This window comes from Trichophyton rubrum (genome assembly GCF_000151425.1).
Source record: "Trichophyton rubrum CBS 118892 genomic scaffold supercont2.6, whole genome shotgun sequence".
Lineage (NCBI taxonomy): Eukaryota > Fungi > Ascomycota > Eurotiomycetes > Onygenales > Arthrodermataceae > Trichophyton > Trichophyton rubrum.
The window spans coordinates 599,189-615,699 of record NW_003456423.1 but is presented as its reverse complement, the minus strand read 5'-3'; the positions used below and the strand labels follow the sequence as shown (position 1 = coordinate 615,699).

The 16,511-nt window shown below is 47.4% G+C and overlaps 9 protein-coding genes across 10 annotated transcripts; 3 read left to right on the top strand and 6 right to left on the bottom strand.

Annotated features, from left to right (window-relative positions):
- Positions 1–355: 355 nt before the first annotated feature.
- On the bottom strand, positions 356–1,996 carry TERG_12317 (uncharacterized protein). Its single transcript, XM_047751290.1, has one exon. The coding sequence runs from the start codon at positions 1,830–1,832 to the stop codon at positions 1,005–1,007; it is 828 nt and encodes a 275-aa protein (XP_047606655.1). The 5' UTR covers positions 1,833–1,996; the 3' UTR covers positions 356–1,004.
- A 295-nt stretch (positions 1,997–2,291) lies between these two features.
- On the bottom strand, positions 2,292–2,746 carry TERG_12316 (uncharacterized protein; the record flags this gene model as incomplete). Its single annotated transcript, XM_003233716.2, has 2 exons — positions 2,292–2,631; positions 2,691–2,746. The coding sequence occupies 2 exons, from the start codon at positions 2,744–2,746 to the stop codon at positions 2,292–2,294; spliced, it is 396 nt and encodes a 131-aa protein (XP_003233764.2).
- A 301-nt stretch (positions 2,747–3,047) lies between these two features.
- TERG_05637 (uncharacterized protein) lies at positions 3,048–3,563 on the bottom strand (the record flags this gene model as incomplete). Its single annotated transcript, XM_003233715.1, has 1 exon — positions 3,048–3,563. The coding sequence occupies one exon, from the start codon at positions 3,561–3,563 to the stop codon at positions 3,048–3,050; it is 516 nt and encodes a 171-aa protein (XP_003233763.1).
- A 1,642-nt stretch (positions 3,564–5,205) lies between these two features.
- On the top strand, positions 5,206–5,823 carry TERG_05636 (uncharacterized protein; the record flags this gene model as incomplete). Its single annotated transcript, XM_003233714.2, has 1 exon — positions 5,206–5,823. One exon carries the CDS (start codon positions 5,206–5,208, stop codon positions 5,821–5,823), a length of 618 nt encoding a protein of 205 aa, XP_003233762.2.
- A 553-nt stretch (positions 5,824–6,376) lies between these two features.
- On the bottom strand, positions 6,377–6,824 carry TERG_05635 (uncharacterized protein; the record flags this gene model as incomplete). The annotated part of the gene is made up of 3 exons (XM_003233713.1): positions 6,377–6,431; positions 6,515–6,636; positions 6,777–6,824. The coding sequence occupies 3 exons, from the start codon at positions 6,822–6,824 to the stop codon at positions 6,377–6,379; spliced, it is 225 nt and encodes a 74-aa protein (XP_003233761.1).
- Positions 6,825–7,080: 256 nt separating this feature from the next.
- TERG_05634 (uncharacterized protein) lies at positions 7,081–9,068 on the top strand (the record flags this gene model as incomplete). Of its 2 annotated transcripts, XM_003233712.2 has the most annotated exons (3): positions 7,081–7,412; positions 7,550–8,174; positions 8,255–9,068. In XM_003233712.2, 3 exons carry the CDS (start codon positions 7,279–7,281, stop codon positions 8,498–8,500), a joined length of 1,005 nt encoding a protein of 334 aa, XP_003233760.1. In that variant the 3' UTR covers positions 8,501–9,068. The 2 variants fall into 2 exon arrangements, with proteins under 2 accessions (XP_003233760.1, XP_047606654.1); XM_047750010.1 differs by having other exon boundaries at positions 7,279–7,412; positions 7,550–9,068.
- A 474-nt stretch (positions 9,069–9,542) lies between these two features.
- Positions 9,543–10,716, bottom strand: TERG_05633 (uncharacterized protein). The gene is made up of 2 exons (XM_003233711.2): positions 10,261–10,716; positions 9,543–10,184 (listed from the first exon to the last, which is right to left on the bottom strand). Exons 1-2 carry the CDS (start codon positions 10,476–10,478, stop codon positions 9,647–9,649), a joined length of 756 nt encoding a protein of 251 aa, XP_003233759.1. The 5' UTR covers positions 10,479–10,716; the 3' UTR covers positions 9,543–9,646.
- Positions 10,717–12,649: 1,933 nt separating this feature from the next.
- On the top strand, positions 12,650–14,564 carry TERG_05632 (uncharacterized protein; the record flags this gene model as incomplete). The annotated part of the gene is made up of 7 exons (XM_003233710.1): positions 12,650–12,890; positions 12,953–13,139; positions 13,195–13,261; positions 13,335–13,510; positions 13,567–13,833; positions 13,884–14,182; positions 14,242–14,564. 7 exons carry the CDS (start codon positions 12,650–12,652, stop codon positions 14,562–14,564), a joined length of 1,560 nt encoding a protein of 519 aa, XP_003233758.1.
- A 303-nt stretch (positions 14,565–14,867) lies between these two features.
- On the bottom strand, positions 14,868–16,399 carry TERG_05631 (cystathionine beta-lyase; the record flags this gene model as incomplete). The annotated part of the gene is made up of 3 exons (XM_003233709.1): positions 14,868–14,939; positions 15,009–16,052; positions 16,169–16,399. 3 exons carry the CDS (start codon positions 16,397–16,399, stop codon positions 14,868–14,870), a joined length of 1,347 nt encoding a protein of 448 aa, XP_003233757.1.
- Between the last annotated feature and the right edge of the window lie 112 nt (positions 16,400–16,511).

The following is a 16,511-nucleotide window of genomic DNA, read 5'->3' as shown; positions in this document are numbered from 1 at the left end:
CTTTGGGCCGAGGCAAAACAATTTCACAAAAATGCTAGAGGGTCTTTTTTTTCGGGGTCCCGGGGCCCACAGTTTTGGGTTTTTTTAACCCCCCACCCCCCGAGAATTCAAAAATTCCCCTCTATGGTAGGGAAAATTTAGCCTCTTTGGGGGGGGCCCGGGGCTTCCGGGCGGGGAAGAAAAAAGGTTTCCCCCCCCCCCCCCCCCCCCCCCCCCCCCGGGGTTTCTCGGCCATGTCCATGAGCATAGGCGAGTGATTGGGCTCCTGGTGGAGAAGGTCGAAGGGCGCGAGGCATCGATTGGAGACCTTCCAGTTTGCAAAGATGTTGTCATAAACTTGGTTTGCTGCATGGAGATGTCAACAAGTACAATTTCATTATTCGCAGAGGGACTGCAAAGTTGATTGATTTCGAAAATAGCCGGGCACATCTGGATGATTTCTCAGCTATGCAGTCTGAACTCGACTCCTTGGAGACTCAACTGCAGGAAAAGACTGGACGTGGTGGAAGATTCATGTCGATAGAAAACTCAAGTTGATTTGTAACCATCAGTCATTTCGCGGTGAGGAAATGTGGCTCCTACGCCTGTTCCCACCATGCAGCATTCTGGAGATTTGCATCCTCTTGGCTACGGACGAGTTCCTTAGTTCATGCAATTACTAATGTAGCATACATTTATATCTTATTAAAAGGAAGTCTGCTATACTTGGCGGGTGTTCTTATAGTTGATCAGTATTGGCCGCATATACTCTTAGGTATCGGCAACTATTTGTTTGGAAGAAGGCGCCCGAGTTCGTCCTTACTCCGAATATCCAGGCAGACAAAGAGAGAGATAACAGAATAGTGGTCATTGATAGTGGTCGTTTCTCCTCGAACTAGTCGGCAATTCCATGTTTAGCGGCTTCCAAGGCTTCCTGCACTTCCATTGCCGTTACGATGGCATGGGTTCCTTTGGAGTGCTTCTCCCTCTAGTTTTTCCACGAAATGGGAATATTGTTTCAGGGTTCAGAGATCCTCATCATGATCATCGAAAGGAAAATGATTTCTAATGGCTTCTCGCTCCAGTTCAGTGGTAGAATGCTCTAGAAGCCCTGCCTTGATGATTCGTGCAATATCCCTTGACTTTTCAAGGTGCTCATCATCGGGAACCCACCCCACTGAGTCGACATTCGCGCAAGCCTTCATTTCCGTAAACTCTTGTAGCTTTTCTTGTTCCTGCGCAAAGTCTGTCACACATTTGAGAATTTCTTCCCGGGTAAATTGGACAGGGCAGTTAACCACATTTGGGTATGATGACTTTTCAAGAGGAATTGGCCATTTCTGGTATGCTTCAATTATTGCGTGTTTGAGGGATAATGTATCCCCTTCCCAGGGAGCCCCAGCTAAGGTGAAAAGCTTTGCTCGAAGCATTGAGTTATAATTTCGCAACGCGTCAAAATGGTCAGGTAGTTGCTTCATTGTCAAAGCAGCATAGTAAAAGTGGGCTATCTGTTTCCGCATAGTTTCCTTTATAGATTCCTGTTCAGCCTCACTCAATGTATCGAAATTCTCAGGTCGTTTAACCATAGGTGTTGCAAGTCTTTCTGACACGGGGTCACCCCAGTTCTGGAAGTAAGATGGTATGTTTGCGCATAAACCGAGAGGTAAAACGGCTGCATGTTGCCAATCAATAACTCCTACTATTTCGTTGTCCGAATTAACCAAGATGTTGTTAGGTGAAAAGTCTGGGTGTCGGAGAACCGGCCGAGCGAAAGGGTGTTCTGCTGGTATTTCTAGGTGAGGAGCAAGTTGCAGGTATTGCGACAGTACTTGGACGTGGGCAGTCGGTGTCATTTTTTGTAATTTGTGTAATTCGCGCAGGTACCGCTCGACATGGAGGCGAGGCTTTCCAAATTCTTTACAAAAACTAATCTCGCGTTTTGCCGGAGCTTCAAAGCATTTCAGAAACGTTTCCCCTAACCTCAATGATTAGCAATTCTGGCTAGTGAGAAAAAGATAGGCTGGGTGCAGTACACGGGCCACGGTCGACGTTTAACGATGCTCGTTCCTTATACCACCATTCATACTGCGCAATAGGGCCAACGGCTATATCGTCGGCAGTGGTCTGTTCGGGTAATAGCACATTTGGTTCCGACGATGTGAGATCTTTACGGTAGTATAAGCTGCCGCTTGCGGGGAATGTAATAGACATGAACCGCGTCTCGACTGCGACAATCTGCTTCATGATTTCGGCGCGAGTTTTATTGCCAATGGTAAACCACCGGTCTCCGAGAGGGCTACCGTCGATTTTTTCTAAAAGTAGATATTCGACGCCAACTGAGTTTGAATTGCTTGCAGAATAACCAAGAACTCTTGGAACTGGTAACCACGCGAGTGTAGTAAGCCAAGGGTAGCAGCTTCGCTAGCAACGACAAAGCGCTTTGGTACCATCGAGTGGTAAGGAATCCTGGCAAGAACCGTATAGCCATCTTTGAACGTAGCTTGAAGCACACGGTTAAAGCCACCTTCTGCGAGTTTCGTTATTGAGATAAGATCAGACTCCGGTCGACCGGTAGATTGGCATATGACGGTAGCTAGAGCATCACGATTAAACTGCACATGGCGTTCTGCAAGACGAAGCTGCTCGTTAAACCTATAATAGTCGACCATTAAAATACTAAAGTTCAACAAGATGCTGTGGATAATTCTTACAGGAATCGACCAGACGTGTACTCAAACAGCTCCGGATTGCTGCTTTGGGTACCCATCGTCCTTATACCTTGATGGCGTCCTGGCGCAAATAACTGTGAAAACGACCGAAGCCACATCCTCTTACCTGAGAAATCACGCAATGCAAAAGATACTTCGCGTTTTTCAGTAGATTGGAGGCATACGACCTCAACAACCTTGACATTTTCAAATTTGAGGTCCTTTCACCCTGCCTAAGATGGGCCGTTAGCGTGACAACCGGTCGGCTCTTGGCACTTTGTATACTCCGTATCGCTAAGGAGGCGTGCGGAATGAATTAATTGCATATTGATACCTGCATTAGGGAAAATGGTTCTGAGCTCACAACTCTGGAGTGGCTGCAATAACCGTTGCAACGACATACTCCCCGTCGTGAGAGATCGATAGCTTCCCAAGCTGACCTACAGATCCTCCTTCACGAAAATATACTACCTCTGGTCGTCCGTCTCCGCCAGCTTCAGCTCGAATCATCACTTCCTTCCAGCTTACGCTTGACGCACCTCCAGGAGCCGCCTTCCTAGCCGCTTCTTTAGCAGCAAACCGTCCAGCTAACCATCTTGCAATTTCCGTGGAAGTCTGGGCAGTTATAGGTTGAGGAGGTAGTTGGACATCAGAGGCAATAGACGACAGCCTGAACTTGGACTTGAAGTATGCCTGCTCCTGTTCGCAGAGTATACGACGGACAAATCTGGAGAGGGAGGTTTTCTGGTTGGTAGCAGCGGCAGGGTCGAGACTGGTGCTGGCGGCGACCGAGCGGGCAACAAGCCGTTGGATACGGGGGATATGGACGATATCGGTGCCAATATTCAGCGCGAATGGGAACGGAATCTGCTTCATTGGGGGATTTATGACAGTGATCTGGCTTTTTCTTAACCCTGTCCTTCTCTTCTCTCTCTTCTCTTGCTTCGGGTTGTTGTCTCGTCGTTGTTTATCTTGACTTTAAGCTTCAAGAGCTCAAAAAGCTTCTCGAGGAGCTAAAGGTGTTATATTACGTAATGATCAAGGAACATCAAAACTCCGATGTCCCTGAAGTTTTTCCGGCTGTTGCTTTCAAGGGGAAAAAGTTAAGGTAAAAAAAAGGACATCAAAGACGACGACGAGATGGACGTTTAGTTGATGGAGAGACAATAATGAATAGACGGTGGATGTTCTTCTATCCAAGGTTTCATTTCTTAGAACGGCCTCTCGAGCAGTTGCTGGCATCATGTATGCATCTGAAAAGACTGTCCACACCACGTAATCTAAGCTCCTCGGTGTATAAGCTGCTGCTTGTAGCTCGGATCCTTCCTGCTCGTCTGTCTGTCTGTAGCTTAGTTACTCCATGCTGCGGTATCTTGCCACGACGAGGCTGCCAGCCGCCAAAGAACGTCTGCAGTAGCAGTGTCAGTGTCCAGCAGAGTCAACCGTCTCTCTGTCTGCCGTAGCCATCACCCTCACGTCCCCGTTGGTGACACAAAGAAGACACTTGGGCGATGGACCAAACGTCGTCGCTGGCTCGACCCGCTGATTGGCCGAGGGTGAGCTGCCATCCCCGCAGCCCTATTATTCGCTCGCTGGGCGAAAGGAGGGAGTTTGCCGAGTGTGTATCAGACGAGGCATAACGACAGTTTGCTACCCTTTCGCCCTGTTGATGATCTCAAGTGGCCTGACAGGGCTCGACCTGGATACCTAGCTAGTTAAACCAGTTATATATCGTTATCACAGCAACCGACGTTTCGTCCTTTGTCCACAGGAGGGGAGGTCACTATGCGCACCGTTGTCTGCCACGGAAGCCCATACGATGTAAGCTGATAATAACCCGCTCCCACGTCATAAACGTGTCGAGCCCAGCTGACACTGAACCTTCTCCTGCACATCTAGGTAGGGCGCCAGCATGGAGAACAGGCCTCCAAAGAGATACATGGAAGCTTAGACTTCTACAAGACTCTGCTGAAGCAGAAGTCGTCCATGTCTTGGGCTGAAGTATGCCGAACAGCGCTCAAGTTCCAGCCTCTACTGGAGACGACGTTTCCAAACTATATGCAAGAGATACGAGGTGAGCTATTCATTTTATCGCTGACATATTACTATATCAGCATGTTGGCCTGGTCTGGCTGGAACCTCTGTTACACCGGTTCCAAGTTCTGCTCTGTACGCTTAGTCCTTTTTTTTTTGCCGCCTATTGACATCTTCTTAACAGGAATCGCACAGGGGGCTGGTGTTGACGTGAAATCAGTACTGGCGTTGAATGTGCGTACCGAGATTGCATATGGCATGTTTGATGATGGATGCACAGCCTTCTCATGGAGGAATCCAAGTGCAAGCTTCCTTGCACAGAACTGGGATGTAAGTTGATACAACCGGCAGAGAATCATATACCCGAATACCATCTCTCTCTCTCTAACGGGTATTGTTATTACTTCAGTGGGAAGATGACCAGGCGCCAAATCTCATCTCGTTGCACATCGCACCGCTAGATACGTCAAAGCCAACTATTCATATGGTCACCGAGGCTGGCATTATTGGCAAGGTGGGCCTCAACTCAAAAGGCGTTGGAGTTACCCTTAACGCCATCAAGGCAGAAGGCGTAGACTTCACCCGGCTGCCCTGCCACCTTGCTCTCAGGCTAGCACTGGAAAGTTCCTCGCGTGTCGACGCCATTGGCAAACTAGGAAAAGTAGGTGTTGCATCGGCATGCCATATCACTATTGCCGACTACACAGGCGGTACTGGTCTCGAGTGCTCGTCTATGGATATAGCATGGCTCAACATGGGCGATTTCATGGAGAGCAGACCAGATATCATCACTCATACAAACCACTTTGTGCACAACCACAAGAACGGTTTGAAGTCCATGATGTTCATGCCTGACAGCGAGGCCCGTCTGGCCAGGCTAAGAGAATTGCTGGCCCAGAGCGGGCCTAAGCCAGAGTTTGAGAGGATAGAAGAAATCCTGAAGGACGAGAAGGGATACCCGACCTCCATTTGCCGACAGGCAAAAGGTGAGAATACAACGTCCACGTTGTTTAGCATTATCATGAACCTTAGACAGTTGAAGGCCACTGTGATTGTTGGAAGGCCTGTTGACCCCCAAGGGGTTCTTGAGTTGAAACCTTGATAGCTTTTGTTAGGTTTATTTTTCATCTTTCCACCCCTTTTTTTCATGGTATATAGCATCTTGATGTTTTCCTTCATGTCGCTTTTCGTGGTTTTATACGTTCATCTTTTACTTGGGCGTACCTAGTTATCTTCACGTTAGTATATAGTGATGAAATTGTTTTCATACAGACCATGACCGTGGCTGTAAACAAGTATTCAATGCCCTTTTCCGAAGATTCATAAAAGCGAGAGAAGTTGATCCAGTATATGAGAATCATGCCAAAAAAGTCTATTCATGCAGACACGATATCTATCATTCTCAGCGGGTAACCTAGTACACAGACACGTATGCACGTATTAAACAATCACGGGGATCTCTTTTCTCGCGCGCATTCAATGAAAAAGTCAATGTAAAAGGGAAAACCCGCAGCTGTACATATATTTTACATATATCAAGTCTTCCCGCTCCGCCGGCAAATCGAGGTCAAAGATTCATCGAGGAATAAAAGAGACGAAGTGATAGAGGAGAATCCAGGAAGAGGGCGGCAGGTACGGGTTATAGGTAGGCAAATTTAGTGCTTGGCTTTGGCCTTGGAGTCTTCGGTCTCGACGCTCTTAAGGAATTCCCTATAACGAAAGTGTTAGCATCATGCCCAATTCATCTCGATATACCCAAGATAATTATTGTAGAATTGAAACACTCGACGTACTGGATGAATGCTTCCTCGTCCTTGCTGCTGGCCTTGATTGGTGGGGCCTGAGCCTTGCTCTGCTTTCCTGGGAGGGCAAAGTAGATGCCGCCGGCAGTGCCGCCGAGGACGGTCATGGCAAGCTAATTGAGGCAGAAACACATCAGTAACAGACTTTCCAATATAAATCGACAGCTGCTATAAAGATGGCGACCCGTATCGGACGATCCTTTCAATCCGACGGAACCATTGGGGGCGTTAGGAAAGATGAGTGAGAACGTACGACGTGAGAACCGACTTTGCGGCCGAGGATAGTGTACGTGGCAACCATTGTGAATGTGGTAGAGTTTCAGAAAGGCGTGTAGTCCCTGGAATACGACGCAGAGTGGCGGCGAGAGATCTCAATGCTGGTGCTGGCGAGCTGGGCTGGACGGAGCAACTTCTGCTTCTTCGTCGAAGTTGTTGCTGTTTTGCAAGTTCGACGTCGAATCGGCAAACCATTCACGTGACTGCTAACATAAGCAATGCTTAATAATATATGACTCAGCAGTACTGGGATGACGTAAGGGGTTCCCGGCTCTTGCCGCTGCTTTTGCCTGGCCGGGCGGGCTTCTTCTAGATGCGCTGGAAAGCTCCGTGTTTGCGAACGAACCTCCTTCGTGTTGACGGCCTGATCGAAGTCCTTTTCTCTCGCGATACACCCGCAGTGTTCTGAGAGTGAGAAGCGAAAACTAGTTTTACACTATTAATAGCTATCTTATCTACAGCTCCAAATAGCTCGAGCTATGGCCAAGGACGAGCATGTTGCCGTGGCGGGCGACTCTAAGCCGGCGGTGCCTCGCACCCGCAAACTGACCCCTGAGCTGCAGAAGCTCGTCGACCGCGAGGAGGAAATACTGGACCAGCTTTACGAGGGCAAGTAAGGCTAACTCCATCCTTTGAATCGTGTTCTTCTTTGACTCTTCAACTATTCCGAGGGGTGGGATTAAGCCCCTCCGTTGCCTCATTGCTACTTGGGACACCACTGTACTCACGCACACATCTGGCTGGCTATAGCTCGGTAGATACTGTTGATACCGGATATCGATACTCGGCCTACGCAGCTCGAATTCGGACGCTGCTTCTTTCTGCACACCGTTATGTCGCATATACATCGGACATTGGAGAGTCTTTCCGGCCGGTGGCACATCCATGGATGGTCAAGGGCGCCTACGGTGTCTCCTGGGCATACATCTTCGGGGATGTCGCTAACGAAGGATACAAGGCATACCTACGAAACCAGGAGATACTCGCTCCGAAAAGCGATGCTTTCCGGAAGGCTACTGAGGCCATTGCTGTCGGAGACGTTGATTTGAAAAGCAGTGCTGACCGCAAGGCATTGGAGGAGCACTTTATGAACAAAGCTGCACTTAAGGACGTCGAAGAGACGTTAACCTCAACAGCATGTCCCAAGCACCCAATGCCGTGGAAAGATCCCGAAGAAGACACTCTAATTCCATGGCCTACTAAAAAGATCCCTCTGAGCGAGGATTACCGCTCCGTCATGGCTGAGAGGGCCGTGTTCCAGTCACTTGCCAGTATGGGCTTACCTGCATTCACAATTCACTCTATTGTCAAGTACTCTGGACGGGCAATGAAGAACATGAAGAGCGTGTTTCTCAGAACTTGGGCACCAATTGGGGTAAGTCAGGCCACGCCAACGCATGATAAAACCGGGTTTTACAGCGCTGACATTTCGCCTCTTTTTTGTTGACGTAACAGCTTGGACTTTCCGTTGTCCCAGCCCTACCTTATCTGTTCGACAAACCCGTTGAAGAAGCGGTCCAATGGGCATTCCATAACGCCTTCCTCATGTTCGGTGGACCTAATGCAGTTCCTCAGGAAACTCTACCTCAAGGAGCATTCTCGGAGGCCTTCCGTGCAGCGCAGGCTGTGAAAAAACAGCGGCAAGAAGAGAGAGAACGTCGAAGAGAAGAACGACGACTTCGACGGGAGAAGTCTGAATAAAAGCTTAAGCAACATACACACCATCCTTGACCTACTTATAGCTTTAGCCTCCGTTATACCCACAGTCCCCTTTAGCCTGTCGTACGCCAAGTTCTGATCAAGCATTGTTACCCGCCAGTGGCTCCATCTATATACAGGGCATATTAACCATCTTTTCTTATTTTATCCACACTCCTCTTTGTCTGAAATAATGTCCGTCTTGTGTATCCACTACTTACACACCTGCATTCCGCATTGTATAACAAAAAGCGCAAAATGATTGATGTAACGTAGCTAATCCAGGCATTTCCCTTGCTTTGATCGAATCCTTCCCGCAAGTATTAACCAAGGAACCAATGTACATACTCCCATAAGATGGTATATACAATTCAACATGCTGTATTCACGAAGTGTATAAATTATAAACAAGAAGGTCTAGAACTTTTAGTCTTTAGACCCCATGGATAACAGAACAGAAACCTAGGTGGGCGTCTTGAATCTCCTGTACATAACGCCGTGAGTCTATCAATTCGCTCATAAGTTCCCAAGTAAAAAAAACCAAGTCTATTTAACCAAGCCAGAAAGTCAAGTAAACGGACGGGGAAAAGGTCGTGAAGGGGGCAACGACAGGCACTTATTGCCCCTGAGGTATAGAAAATTGATCTAAATGAACACTAATCAGGAGGGGTATAGCGCAAAGAAAGAGCACATTGAGCGTCCTTCGTAGGATCAAATGCATCTAATGGCTCGGAAGTGTTGGCGTTATATGTTGATGCAAATAGTATGTGGTGATCCGGGGCCTGTTGCTTGGAGATGCATTGGCGCTTCTTGCCCCTGCTGGCGCTCGCTAATGACGATGCAGTAGACCGACAGGGTCACCCGGTACCTCATGCATGAAAGTAGCATTTAAGATCTCTGCCCAGGGTCAATAGAGCTCATAATTCTTTCTCTCATTCTTGTATTCACCACGCCACCAACTCCATAGGCTGGCAGAATTCGTCCGATTCTGGCAATACAGCTTGGAACCCAGTCTCTCTTCACGCGAGCCCATCTGTCGGCTGCCGGTAGCCCGCCAGGAGGCTGGCGATTATAGAGGTCCAGTCCTAGCAAGTGGAAGGGCGTGCTGATTAGCTGGATGCTTTCCAGCCTTGCCTTCAATTGACTCAATCAGAGCAGTTGATTTGATGCAACTGCATCCGGTACATATCTGGCTACTATGGGCGGGAGATTGAAGGAAGCAAAGATGGTGATACTATCTCGGAAGCAGAAGAGACCATATGATGTTATTGGAATCTTTGGTGCGCTTTGCGGTAGGCACGCGGCCGCTGCTTTGATCTGTGGAGTCACAGCACCAGCAGCAGTTAGGCCCTTTGCGGATGCTGATAACGGTTTGTTTCCTTGTCCTTGGGTTCCAAATATCTTAACAAACCGGGAGTCTTTATACACGCATATTGACATGTTCACCAATGCCGTGGTTAGGAATTTCATGAATCCGGTCGATACATTGTTATAAGCCTTATCTTCCATAGTTGACACGGCAGTGTCGATCAGGTTGGCGGAGAGGTACGTGGATGAGTAAAGAGTGTAAATGAGCAGGAAGGGAGTCGAAGTGAGGAATCGATGGGGTTTTGTTATCATGACCTTCAATGATGAGGCCAAACTCGATTGAATTGATATCCCCTTTGCTGCTTTCTCAATAATCGATCTAATACCAGGCCCAGTTGTCAGTTCCATATGAAGACATTAGATATATCATCACAGCATGGTGACTCAAGACTCACTTGTCAATAATGGTGATCATCGGACATATGAGGGCACCAGCAGTCGCAGCGCTAACCATATCGACTGCCAGTCTTGATCCCAGGTCCCCTGTATTCCATCTCCGAGCTCCCCCGAGAACAGTCTCTGGCACGTGAAGTTGGCGCGGCTCGAGGAAGCCCTGGCGGCCGTCAACCGAAGTGACAGAGCTCGCCTTGGACTCGACGCCTTCTCGAGACATCTCCGGAATAGCACAGCGGTTCCTGCTGCGAGTTTGGGCACTCGATAAGAGAATGGAAGAAGTCAAAGAACCTGCCAGGACTTATTCCTGCATGAGACAATGGGTTCTCTGGGCAATGTCTGAGATACTTCCGGGTATCGGGGAACAAAAAGGTGAAGTTAATCCTCAGCTTATAGGCGTCCAACGCGGCAGCACACGAAAGAAGACCGTCTCATACAGGCTGTCCTCGAGATGTTCGTCCGCCAGGAGAGAGAAAAAGCCCCAGCCAGCGCCTTTTCAGTCCGGCCTGCTCGGGCATCCCTGGCACCTTTTTAAAAGCAAAAAGTCCTTGGGCGAGTTCAAGCACAAACACGTGACTCATCCGGGATGACCCTGCGCATAGAGATTGGCTGGCAGAGGCAAAAAAAAAGAAAGAAGAGCAAAGCAAATAAAGATGGAGAAGGGAAAAGATGCAGGTTTCATGGCAGCTTGAGGCCGAACTAGCCTGTAGAACCAGGGGACCGAGACCTTTCCGGCCAGTAGTCTTCTCAAGTCGCCCTCGCAGGACTGTCAGCCGAGTTGATCGAGAGCCAGAGAAAAAGCAACAATCATCGTCCTCACCAATAAACGGGAGCCGGGTCGGTGATATCATCGGATAGAGCAGTTCAATTCCTGTCCTCGCGAGGGATAGGATCGCGTTGCCGCGGTTCGGAGAGAAGAAGCAATATAGACGGTGTGACTTTGATAACTTGTCAAGTCAGTTGCTCGAAGATGAGTTGTTCATGCTAGTTACATCTCAACCGTCTTTGGCCCCTTATTCGGGGATATAAAGCTCTGGTAGTTCATACTAACTAATCCTTATCAGATAGTGAGACCCGCACTCCTCGTTGCTAGCTGAGCCTAATTCTCCCAATGGCTGAGTCTGCGACTTGACTGATATCCGCCACTGGGTATGGTCACAATGCTTTCATTGTCTAACACACCGGACCATGACAATTAATTATAGGGTACACGATGAGCTCACCACTCAACACGAAACAATGTCGGCAGCCGAATACCTGATGTCCGGAGATGAGAGGACAACCTAACCTGAAAGGAGCTAGGGAAGACTGCCCGCGCAGTCCATAGTGCAAATGGAATATATGCCAGTTCGATATATTCGTCTATTTTAACCAGTAATAACTGCGTTGAAACTCCGAATCATAGCCTCACTGGCGAATCCAAGGGGCCCATCTCTATCTCTTTTTCCACGCCTGGATGCAGCAAACTCGGCCTTCTAACGAGGCTCGGAGTTAGCAATACCGCACTGGCATCTCTCATTAATTCTTTAACGTTCTCTTGTGCCAGTGAGCAAGTTCCATGAAAAGATATCCATTATCTCTGCCATATCTTGCTTCTCGCCTTGTCTATCACTTGTGCCATCATCAAAGATTTTATCTTTCGTCTGATTCAAAAGATTTGTCTTCCGGCCTGTGATGGTAAGTAGTTTCTGATTTAGCGATTCCCATAGAACGAACAAATTAGATATTTAGACAATGAGGCCATCATTGTATCCCGTTATTGGAGAACTTATGAATGAAATCATCAATAACACTGGACTCTGGATTACCGCAACCATGGTAACCGAGCGGCCCTTGAACCCTAACCTAAATCTCACTAACTGGACACTTTTGAATTTAGCATTTGAACACAGTTTCCATGGTAAGGCGAATCTGATATCCCAAGTAATATTATGATGATTCAAATAATACTAGAAAGATATCATCTATCAGTGGACTAACTAGTGGGTAACTAGTCGAAAATTAGCGAGGAATATGTGTTATATACATTCTCTTCACACAAAAATGCACCCTTTTTAGACGCCTGGAGCCATGTATTATCGGTCCTAGAACCCCAGATCAACTGGGCATCTAAAGTCTCAAAAGAGAGTGATATGATTGAATAGCCGAGACTTCAAGTTGAAGCATTACTCGTAGTACGGTCGAATTGGTGTCTGTCGGTTAACCTGTTCGATGTAACCGACACTTCGTATATCTAGACTAGGATAATCGTCCAGGATGAGGCGCTATTTAGATGATCTGGCCCCAGTCCGGATATCAATTTACCCCAGATAAATTTCAACGATACTCTGCAATTACATAACCCCAAAGCCATAATTGCCAATATCTCCCAACCCACATCATCGGGACCCGATGAATCCAGATATATCTCCACCGCCCAAACCCGAGAAGGCTGATGAGCCAAATATCGGATTAGACAACGACAAAAGCCCAACGTCCGATGATGTGGAGAGGGATGAAGCGGATGAGGTCCGTAGGTCTGTCCAAGCCTACTCACCAGAGGAAGCAAAGCGGATATTGAGAAAAGTCGACTATCGACTCATTCCACTGCTTACCTTACTTTATCTGCTTGCCTTCATCGATAGAGGAAACAGTACGTATAGGTCTCAATTATCCAGTTACTCACTTTACATGGGATGCTAACCTGCTAACTAGTTGCAAATGCCAAAATTGCCGGTCTGGAGAGGGATTTGCATTTGGTAGGCTATCAGTACAATATAGCATTGACACTCTTCTTTGTTCCGTACGGTCTATTTGAAGTTCCTAGCAATATAATTCTTAAAATCTTGCGGCCGTCAGTATGGATTGCTATCATGATGCTGGGCTGGGGCACCGTTACTACGTAAGTATTCCCAAGGGACTTCATAGTAGCAGCCTTAACTAACACCAGGTTCTAGATTGTTGGGAGTAGTCCAGAGTTACCAGGGTCTGCTTATTGCTAGATTCTTCCTAGGTGTAGCCGAGGTATTTACGTACCATGGGTCATTGTCTATACCAATCACAGAAATTGATGACTGACTTGGGATGAACTATACAGTCTGGCTTCTTTCCAGCAGCTACCTATCTTTTGACAATATGGTACAAGCGTTATGAAGTTCAGCATCGAATGGCAATCTTTTACGGTTCTGCTTCCTTGTCTGGAGCATTTTCAGGCCTCCTTGCGTTCGCCATTCAAAAGATGCACGGTATTGCAAATCTTGCGGGATGGCGTTGGTAAGCTGTTGTTCTACTGAGTGGGAAACGGGCAATTGACTAAAACATGGAAATAGGATATTCATACTTGAAGGCCTTTTACCTGTTGCTTTCTCCATTGTGATCTGGTTTATACTACCGGACAGCCCTGAGAGAGCGAAGTTTTTAACCAAGGAAGAGAAGGAGTTCATTATAAACAGACTATCTCTCGAGACGGGTTCTGGGCAAGGCCGAGTTACTAACAATGATAAGATCACTCCCAGACATGTCCTAGCTGCCTTCAAAGAATGGAAGATCTACTGCGCTATACTAATGTTCTGGGCGAATACTATTGGCGTGTATGGGTATGTATATGCCCCAACAAAAGATGAATGGGCAGCTAAGAGCTATCTAGATTCACTGCAACGGTGCCTACAGTTATCAATGATCTTGGATATACTGCAGCGCAAGCTCAGCTGTTAACAATACCCATATATGTTGTAGCAACAATAGGGATTCTAGTATTCGCTTACCTCTCCGATCGCTACGAACAGAGAACTCCATTTATCATTGCTGGAAATACAATTGCCCTTTTGGGATTTGCAGCACAGCTAGCCATTCCACATCCTCGATACCCTGGTTTGACATATGGAATGTTGTTCCTGGTTGCATCTGGACTGTACTCAGCGTTCACCCCTGTACTATGTCTAGTTGGTATGTTTTACTTAGAGGTTCTAGATGCAGTCAACGGGTATCACTAACTGATCCTCTAGCTAATAATCTTGCGCCCTCATCTAAGCGAGCCGTTGGAATGGCTATTCTGATTTCCATTGGTAACTGGGGTGGCATAGCTGGGTCGAATATATACCTTGCTAAAGAGAAACCAAAGTATCCGACAGGTTTTGGAGTGTCTTTGGCGATATGTGGAATTGCAATTATAACAGCTATATTCCTGCGAGTGGAATTCAAGAGGGTGAACGGCCAGCGGGATAAGCTGATTGCGGAACAGGGTGAAGAAAACATCAGAGCTAGGTATACGGAGAAGGAGTTGTTAGATATGGGTGACTTGAGCCCATTTTTCAGGTATACCCTTTGACCTCATGGCTAGGTTGAAAAGGGCACAGATAAACAGCCGAAAATAGTTCGCATAGATTGCAGTGTTCTGCTACTTATTCATCCAAATTAGCCGCAAATCTAACTGCCAAGTTAATTTTTCAGGTTGCAAATGACTATACATTTAACATTCAACATTCCTCCGTTGGAAGGCGGTTGGACGCCATTCCATAGTAATATGGTCGTGATATGTTTTATAACACAGTTTACCGGGAACGCCTGCAGGATGGGAATCAAAAAAGGATGGAGGTTAAAAAAATAAGAAAAAAAAAATTAAGACGGATTATTAGGCTGTGGAACTCTGGTTGATGTTTTGGAAGCCCTCCAATGTGACATTCACAGCACCAGCTTGAACCAGCTATTCCAACAGATCTGTTAGTACATTGAATTTTAGATGGATGTAAAAAAAGGGGAGATAACGACTTACAGCTCTTCTCAAATCATCAATTAGGTCGTCTGCATCTTCAATACCTACACAAAGACGGATTAGGTCTTCAGGCATGGCCCTTTCCTTACGAGTCTTTGCGTCGATACTGGCATGGCTCATACGGCATGGCATGCTGATTAAACTGTTCACACAACCAAAGCTGACGCTAATTGCCCATAGCTTCGCACTTTCGACGATGCGTTCACTTATCATGACATCTCCCGTCTCGAACGAGAGAACAGCACCAGCTCCTCGAGCCATTGTCCGATGGAGGTCATATTGAGGGTGTGATTTCAGGCCCGGATATCGAACACGGAACCCGTGTGATTCAAGAAACTCGGCAATTCGCTGGGCATTACTCTGTTGCTGTTCCATGCGGACCTTGAGTGTCTTGACACCACGAAGGAGAAGCCACGAGTCAAATGGTGATAGACCGCACCCAGAGGCATTTATGGGGAAGTATAGTTTTTCTCCAAGTGTTAGGTCGTTAACCGCAATGACACCTGCCATCAAGTCATGGTGACCAGAGAGGTACTTAGTTCCACTCTCATAGACAATATCAGCACCCAGGTCTAGCGGGTTAAGCAGTAGTGGAGAAAGCATGGTGTTATCTACAGCGACCAAGGCACCGGGATTTTTAGCATGGGTCACTGTGGAGATTCGGCGTATATCAACGATTTTAATCAATGGGTTTGTAGGAGTCTCAAGCAAGACCATTGCCGTCCTGGAGTTGAGTACCTGCTCAACGTTTTCGGGATTGGTAGTATCGACGTGGTGTACAATGATTCCTCCGTGGTTAGATAAGTATTTGAGAAGTCGGTTGGTCCCTCCATAAAGATCATCTCCCGTCACCACTTCATCCCCAGGCTTGAGGAGTCGCGTGATCACATCCAACGCCGCCATGCCGGACGATACGACGAGTGCTCGTTGTGCCGACATAATCTTAGCCAAGTGGCGTTCAAGATGTGTTCTAGTAGGGTTCCCTGATCGTGTGTAGTCGTATTCACCGCCCCCGCCGCCAGATGTCTGTTTGAATGTCGCACTCTGTGTATTGTAGAGCAGGTCAGTAAAGCAGCAGAATAAGCGCAATTAACGTAGATATTAACAGGACTATAGCCATCGTGACTAAGGTAGGAGGTTATCGTAGTGATGATATTTACCTGGTATATCGGTACGCTGCTGGCATTGAACTGGTCATTGCCCTCGGTATACACCAATTCAGTTGCCAGGGCATATCTCCTGCCCGCCCTTGGGCTTGACGGAGCAGGCGACGGCGGTAGATCATGTCCAGCTAGATCAACATGCGGGAATGCCTTTTTCACAGCGCTGCCATCCTTTCCCGCTGTAGCAGCAGCAGTGGCCCCTGGAGGGGGAGGGCCTGATTCGGACATCACGGTGTCAATTATAAGGGAGAACAAATACGACAGTAAAAGAAACAAAAGTCCAAAAAGACAAGCAGCTGTAGTAATAGTAAGGTGTCAATATATGCCAGGAATATGCCAG

Bases quoted from the DNA above. Each gene is read 5' to 3' on its own strand.
- TERG_12317 (XM_047751290.1), bottom strand. From the start codon at position 1,832: ATGACACCGACTGCCCACGTCCAAGTACTGTCGCAATACCTGCAACTT.
- TERG_05633 (XM_003233711.2), bottom strand. From the start codon at position 10,478: ATGTCTCGAGAAGGCGTCGAGTCCAAGGCGAGCTCTGTCACTTCGGTT. The intron at 10,185-10,260 runs GTGAGTCTTGAG...GCCTGGTATTAG, and splicing joins ATGATCACCATTATTGACAA to ATCGATTATTGAGAAAGCAG.